Genomic DNA, 7,989 nt, shown 5'->3' on the forward strand with positions numbered 1-7,989 from the left:
CAAGATGTTTCTGCGGGTAAGAGCAATTTCTGTATCTCAAACGCTCGGAATTTCCAGCGAACGAGAGGGATCGGCTAAAGGGAAGCAGGCTTCGCTACTCTGCATGCGTAATTGCAGATAAACACAGGGTGCAACACGTATCGCTCAACAAAAAGCAGGGGAGAGATTTCTGATGATGAGCGACCTGGAGCAGCGCAGCTCAGATACAGCTTTAGGGTTTTTTTTTTTTGTTTTTTGTTTTTTTCAAATTAAATTTTTCGAGTCTCTTCTCCCCACAGTACGTATCTTTGCATATTTCTTAAAGGGCAAAGGAAAAAAAGCTCACAATGAGTCATTAAACTTTCAAATGAGTCATCTGGCTTTCAGTAAAGCACGTGTAAAAATATTTCTAATTTACAAACAATATCCAGTGCAACACAATGGGTCCAAAAAAGATGAATCTAAAAATGAGGCAACACCATAAGAGACACAAGGTCAGGTCAAATTCGGCAAAGAGATCAACCAATACGAATGTTCCCATGGCTGGTTTTCTTTCATTTTTTTCTTTTTAAACCCTTGGAGAATACTTTTTCTACAAATAAATATTGCCTAGGCAGTGCTAGCAACGCAAACAAGCGAATGCCTTGGGGAGCAGAGGGGATCCTAGCAGGAAGCAGAAGTAAACAGGAACGAAACGAGGGTATTTTTTCTGTTAAACTGCAACGCAAAAACTAAACTAACAGAACAAATGCTGAGAAGTAAGCTGTGTTCTAAAATGCTCAGTTGAAACCCTCTGCAGCACTGAAGCATGGCTGGACCTGCAGAAGGCAAAGTACGACACACGTGTGTCCCACGGACAGGTCAGACTGAAAAGTGTTTCTAATAAGGGACAAGGATTTGATTTGGCTTTTGCTGAGCCTCCCCTTGTGAAAGAATCCATTTCTCCAGGAGCTGCAGTGTCTCTTCGTTTCTGATTTCTTTCCTTATTTTGCACACCTGCGGTAACTGCGGCAATTCCCCTGCATCTGCCTGTCCTGTATTGCATCAACATCTTCAGAGAGTCGGGAAAATGAAAAACTTTGGAAAAATTAGAAAAAGCAATTCAGGGATATAGTATTAAAGAGAAGCCTTTAGAGAATTTGGTTATTTCCACCTCCCTTTGCATCAGGAGGTCCGAAGAGGCAGAAGCTGCCTGCTTGTCCGTTTGATGAGCGGATGAAATTCTGATTGACCCAGGAGCGGGGAGCAGCAACCCCAACACATCCAAGGAACCGGGGAGCACCCTGGGCAGAGCTCCCCTGGGGAGACAAGACCCGTTTTGGCTCCGTAGCGCCGCAAAAGGTGGGGACGGACGATACATATTTGTTTAAAAAACAGTATTTTTTTTTTTTTTTAAACAAGATTGGGATTTGCAGTTTTGGAGTTTCCTCCCCTGCAATTCGCATTCAAGGATGACCCAAGTGCCCATCAACAATCAAACCACTGCGCAGCAACCCGGGAGCCTCGGCAATTATGAAGATAATGGTGCCCTCCTCCTCCTCCTCCTCCTCTGCCTCCTCTCCTGGGGGTGGGGGAAGGGCAGGGAGCACAGGGAAAAGAAAATCAGCAAATATAATGATAATGTCATTCCCTCTCGCCGACAGCAACGGAAAGCTGCAATTAGACTTCTCTGATCAAAATGCTAGATAAAATTCTGTAGAATTTTTTAAAGCGGATCTAAAGCACGAGAAATACTCAGCTCATCTTTACTGAGAAGTCACCTGCTCGTAAAATGCAGCGCACGTGCAAGGGGTGTGCACAGGCACCAGTCGGAGCCGTCTCTACCCTTTGGGGGGTTTTTGTCAGCACCCCAGCACCGTGCAACCTCAGGGAGTGCAATCGTGGACATCTGCACCTGCCCGGGGTACTCAGATGGGCCCATCGCTGCAGGGTCTGAGCACCCATGGGAATTTGTGAATTTTCCCTGCACCCCCAGCCCTGGCAGAGCAGTCTCCGTTTGCCCCTGTTCAGGTTCTTTCCATGCTACCGAGCTGCCTGGCACAGCCTACGCGGAGTTGCTGGGGGTCTGGTTCTGCAGAGGGTCCAGCCTGGTCCCAGGGACCCAGGTGTGTGCAGTGGCCTCGATTCAGTTCCATCTGGAAGGAATCCCGCTCACCGGCCGAGCCCTCGGCATGCTGCAGCCCAGAGCACACCCAGCAGGGATCATCAGTGCTTCAGATCCAGAAGCGCTGTCCTGACCCCGCAGCACTGGAGGGGCACCTCCTGCCTTAGCTGAGGCCAGGGACGGGTGACAGAGTGATGTTTGGTCCTCCCCCAGCAGCAGCCTGCTTTCCTATCAGCCCCACACCAAAGTCTCCGCGCAGCCGTCAGTTACACAACGGGTATTACACAGGAAGAGCGACGGGATTTTTTTTTAGCCAAAGCTATCGATTCCTCTCTCTTTCCTCATCACTTCCTCTCACTGTTCTCCTCAGCAAGGTGCTATTTGCTCCCAATCCTGCACCGGTATAATTCAAGGAATTTACAGCAGGGCAGCAAAGAATCAGCCCCTGAATCACAGCAGTTGAGCTTCACGAGCCTTTGGCTGCCTCTTGCCAAGTGCTGCAGCCAGCCAGGAGCAACCTTCCTCTGCGGGGGAAGATAAGGAACAACGAGACCAACCACCAGGTGCCAAAGTGTGGTGACTGGGAGCTCAGACACTGGGAAGAACTTCCACCAGATGCTTTTAGGGACTCTTTTTTTTTTTTCCCCCCTAAACCTGAAATATAGGTATTTGGAAAGCAGCTCAATTGCGACCCTACAGCAACCGTGTGTGCTTACCCTCAAAGGGTGCTCACTGCGACCTCGTGCATCGTCTTGCATGCTGAGGAACCCGGGCAGCCACCAATACTCACTTGGGAATCGGCACCCGAATTATCGTCCCATCCACTTCTGGGTTCAGGTTCATGCCACTCTCCCTTATAGCCTTCGTAGCTGCAGCTGTGCTCTGTAAAACAGATCAAAAGGTACAGGGAATTAGGAAATAATCATTCCCATATGCCAGAGCTCTGTCAATAGCTGGCAATCCATCTCCACGGAACATGGAAACATTTACTTCTGTTACCAGTAAGATCAGGAAGTTACATTGGTGCGGAGAGCTTTGATCAACCCGAATGGGAAACTACGGCCGCGCTCGGTATTGGGGTAGGGGGGCACGAAGGGGGGAGAGGGGAAGGGAAGCAACAACAAAAGAAAACTGTTTTGCTTCTTTGAAACTATTGGAATGGTTTGAGGCAACGCAGAGTGAAACCGCAATAAATTCCCAAGGCATAGCCTGACTGTGGCGAAGGAGATGAAAGATTCTGAGCATTTAAAAATTCCAGTTGATTCATTTCCCACTAGAAATCACACAGCGCCAATTTAGAAATGTTAACTAACTTAACTACTTCAGCGCTACAGCCTAACCACAGTACAGCAGGGCAGGAGCAGCTGGCTGAGAAGCAGAGCCCGTGCCCAGTCCTGTGTTTATTTTCCAGCTTATTCCTTAGGATTAACTTCTCAGAACTCCACCGCCGCTGGCTGACACTCCGCTCTGCTCAGGTGGGTGCGCGGGTTTGCCTGGTAACTGCAGAGTGATTAAAACCCCTCCTGCCCCTCTCCGGGTGCTGGTGCACCTTGGCAGTGTCAGGCTTTAGGCTTAAACCTGAGTTTTGCCCGGAGCTCCCGCAGCGCTCTGCCAGCTTGCTTCATTCTCGACATTGACAACAGCAAGACCGAGTCCGTATTCTTGTGGCGCTTCCCATGAGGCGCTTTGCTATTTCTGATTCTCTTTCCCATCATTACCCTCAGCTCCAGGCTGCTGCAGCAGGCTGTATTCACAAAGTTCGGCTTTTGTCAGCGTGTTTGTGTAGGTCTCTGACACGGGGCATCACTGACCGAGATGAATGCCCTGCCAGTGCTCTGTAAGAGAGAACCACCGTCCTCCAGAACACAGCAAGGGCAGAGAAAACGTAACCAAGATGATCTCAGCACGTCAGGAATGTAAACGTGTTATTCCGTGGCCAGTGCTTGCTCTGGAGGAAGGAAATGCTGGGTAAAAGCTGCTGTTAAACATACACATTGGAGGAGACAGAGGAAGGGGAAAATCTTGCAATATTGCCCCATCGCCTTGCAGCCCATGACATGAATAGCCGTGGCTAAAAGACACAGTCCTGTTTGTTTCTGTAACTCTCGGGCAAACAGCCCTTTTCTACGATTATTTTCTTTCCCAGACTCTTCAGGCATGTTTATTTGCTTTCCAATGCCATGAAGCACTGGCTATACGCTGTAAATAATGACGTCGAGTAACCGTCCCTGTAATGGCTTTAGAGTTCAGTCCACCCAGGGAACAGTTACAGCATAAAACGAGAGAAACAGTTCCAATGAAAAATGGTCCTTTGGCTCCGAAAGCAAAGGTAAGCCATGGGACATGGTGGGATATTTAACTCCTCACCTGCCCGTTTCTCAGTCCCAGCTCCTGCTTGGACACGGGCTAAGCCATGCAGTGACTTCCCATCCCTCTCAGCTCCGGCACTCCAAGGGACCTCGGAGCACTCGCTGATGAGGAGCCTTCGTCCTCCAAAGCCATTACAGGAACACTCAGGCATCAAGTGCCTTCCACTGACCTCCTCCAAGACTTTGCTGACTTAATTAATTGGGGAAAGCCTTTGCAAAATAAATAGAGATAAGCTTTGGCAAACCTCCAGCCCCGGTGCAGAACAGCTAACCTTGTTACTGCTCCGACCCGCACGGGCTGCCCGGCTCCATCCGCGGGAGCAGGGGCTGGGGAGCGCCGCTGCCTGATCCCCACCTGGGACTCAGGTCTGCTGCCTCGCTTAGGGCCACGTCTAACTAAGGGTCCTGCAGAGAATTCAGGGAAGTGGGCTGTTCCGGAGGGCAGGTCAGAGCACCTCATTCGGGGTTCTGACCTGCAGGCACTACCGACGGAGGAGCTCGCTAAGCTCGGCAGTGCCTGAGCCAGGCTCAGCTCGGTCCCAGCAGGGAGGTCTCCAGGGGCTCGCAGGCTGCATCAGCAGCTTCTGCCGTGAGCTCTCAGGGGCTGTCACCAGCCCTGGGGACAAGTAAGCAAGTTTTAGAGGAGTCTGATGGTGTCCCCAGCACAAACACAGACTGTTCCAACTACACGTCTGGTTCTGTGAACCTTCAGTTCTGAAGGAACTGCAATGCCAGAACTACAACGGGGCAGACGCAGCGTTGCTCCACGTGTGTAACCCAGCTGCACCAAAGGAGAGAGGGGGCTTAAGACCACCGGGTGCCGTAAAAGCACGGGACATGGGGATCAGGCAGGGCAAAGTTTATCCAGGCATTTGGTCTGCGACACACTCTGTGCTGCTTTTCTTTCTGTGCCGCTGATGGGAAACGAGTCCCCAAAGCAAACCCCTCCTACCATGGCATTTATTGGTTATGACCCCGAGAGCAATCGTGGCCCAACGGGCAGCACGTAACTCATCTGACCCTGCGTGGCTGCAGCTGAGATGCCGGCAGGGCTGGAGAGCCGCTCGCCCCGCACAGCCGGCAGCAGAACCCCGCTTCTGTTTTGTGTCAGCTACAACGCGCCGTGCAGCCCGGCCAGAGCTCTCACCCCGCCAGGCTGGACTGATTTTGTCCGAGTGTTCCTTTGCTCGGTATCAACCTGTTTGTTCCCGTGGTGATTATCTCCCCTCGCCTTCCTTACCTCTGGAAAACTGGCCATGTTCACTACAAGGAGCTGCGGTGACTTCTGAGAGATCTGCCCCAGCTGGTTCAGCGGAAACTTCCCGTCTTTTGTCACCACGGTTATGTGATCCAGGGCCCCTCGAGAACCAAACACAAGGGAATTTATTTCAGTGTGATACAGCAGTTCATAGCGATGCTGAAGAAAAACATACACAGCATCCCACTTTCCTTCTGTTATGCAAAATATAGATGTTAGAAAAAACCATGGTTTTTCAGACTTTGGGTGCTGTTTGTGTTCACACATCCCCTGTGGTACTCAGAAGGTAAATATTTCAGTGCTCCTCTAAAGCACAGAAACATGGGAACAAAGCTCACTTGGTTTTGTTACTAGAATAGGAAAACTAAGCAAGATTGTTAAGAATTAAAAGGAAATAGTTATTTTTTAATTCTTAGAACTTACAGAAAATCAAAGTGTTGTTATGAAAATCAAGAAAACTACTGTCTTTAACCTAGCAATGTTCCCTTAAGCTTCTCCATTTTTTTTCCAGGTCCCAAGAGGAGGTGCTGGACGCTGCCTAATTTAAAGTATTCAGTTTCTCCCTGAGCTGCTCTTAATCTGCTCTCTCGTTTGTGCTGCAAAATGTTAACAGGTCAAGAGGCACCTGGGACAAGAAGTACTTTATCAGAGCAATTAAAAAAAAATACCTATGCTTAAAATAAATAGTAAAGAGACTGAGCAACACTTTCCAACTCCATTGAAGACTGAGGTGCTCCTGCCAGAGCTGGGGTGGTGAATGATTCAAATTTGGTCATTGTTTAATGTTAAATTTTATCCCTGAAACTTGATACTACTTACAAACACGTATGTTCAGAGTGTTACAGTAACCATAGCTTAGTCAAATATATCCACACTTCTGCCTAAAACACAAAATTCACTAAGTGAACAGAGCTTGTAAAGGTCACTAACCACAAAGACACGCAGCAAAAAAAAAGTTTGTATATGCCAGACACCAGCCTGATGGCAATTTCCAAAAGGCTAATTTAATGGCAATTGGATTTTTCCTGCCCTACTGCACCATTAGCTGACAACCTGCTTCTTCATCACATCTGCAAACAGTTCAGCTAGACACTTTTGACATCACCCACTTACCAAAGCTATTTCCAGGAAGCTATTAACAAAAATGGATTCTTCCTGGTCAAGCTCAGGGTGAAGAAAGACTTTAGCTGGGGATGTCGAGGTTGTAGTAATTGGGTGCCTGGTGAATAACTCAATAAAATCAATTTGGAAAAAAAATCAAAGGTCTGTGTTACTGGGACTGGTATCCTTATTTACAGGCAATAGAGCAACATACAGGAAAGTTACCAACCTGGTGAGGTTCTAACACTGAAATTTCGGCTGAAATCTTCTTTCAGAGCTTCTACCACTGCCTGCATTTCTTCATTGGTTTCCTCCAAATTGATAATATCCTCAACTAGGGCAGCACTGATATTCACTCTGGCTTGACTCTGCCCTTTACCTTTAGCTGCAGATTACACAGAAAATTAATTTGTTTCTGACAACAGTTAGTTGTTGCATTACAAAGCAGAAGGAAGACATTAAAACCAAGCTAGAATCAGAATTGAGCCTAAGATACACCGAAGTAACTGCATTTTTAAATGAGTGAACAGCCCATCACTTGAGCACATGAGCCAGAATATATCTGTAGGTCACTCTGTGGGCACCAGCTCCAGCCTGGACTGTGACAACTGCTTCCTCCCGCCCCAGCGCAGCAGCTCCACATGGCACCTCTCCCGCGGGACGGGTACGGGTTCCTGTACCCTGCCATACCTTCAGGCAAACCAGCTTCTCCAGAACTGCCTGCCTTAGATCAGCACTGGTACACGAGATAAAAGGGAAAAGAACAACTCTGGCAACACAGAGGGGCTGCAAACACTAGGAACAAGGCTGCCACCGTTACCTTTTTTGGTAGCCAGCTGTCTGGTCAGCATCATCCCACGGACACACTGCCTGCAGCCGGCCAGGAGCAGCGCTGGGCAGCCGGCAGGAGCCTGCGGCAGCCCCCTTATCACCGCGAATGAAGAACGATAAAGCAGGGAAGGCAGATGACGGAAGCATCTCAGTGCCATAGCCATCGTTTACGGCTCTTCTCTAACCCACCTGGAAAAAGAGAAAAGGCAAGGTGGTCCACTCAGTGTGTGAAAAAGAAACAGATCCAGTCGGAGGTGTACCTGCCAGTGAAGGTGGCAGCTCAGCAGCAGGGCAGTGGGTCTGGCTGTGCTGCAGTGACCAGCGGGGTCACGCCAGCAACGGGGCGC

At 49.1% G+C, this 7,989-nt stretch overlaps 1 protein-coding gene across 1 annotated transcript in view; it reads right to left on the minus strand.

The window, feature by feature from the left end:
* The window catches only part of MRRF (mitochondrial ribosome recycling factor), an 11,879-nt gene extending 4,047 nt beyond the window's left edge, over positions 1-7,832 (minus strand). Inside the window, exons 1-4 of the mRNA XM_010083943.1 lie at positions 7,632-7,832; positions 7,041-7,196; positions 5,693-5,811; positions 2,874-2,965 (exon numbers count right to left, since the gene is read on the minus strand). Coding sequence (XP_010082245.1) covers positions 2,874-2,965; positions 5,693-5,811; positions 7,041-7,196; positions 7,632-7,806 — 542 coding nt within the window. The 5' untranslated portion in view covers positions 7,807-7,832. The remainder of the gene's footprint in view (positions 1-2,873; positions 2,966-5,692; positions 5,812-7,040; positions 7,197-7,631) is intronic.
* Positions 7,833-7,989: the final 157 nt, after the last annotated feature.

Source organism: Pterocles gutturalis, unplaced genomic scaffold (genome assembly GCF_000699245.1).
Source record: "Pterocles gutturalis isolate BGI_N339 unplaced genomic scaffold, ASM69924v1 scaffold17715, whole genome shotgun sequence".
NCBI classification, from domain to species: domain Eukaryota; kingdom Metazoa; phylum Chordata; class Aves; order Pterocliformes; family Pteroclidae; genus Pterocles; species Pterocles gutturalis.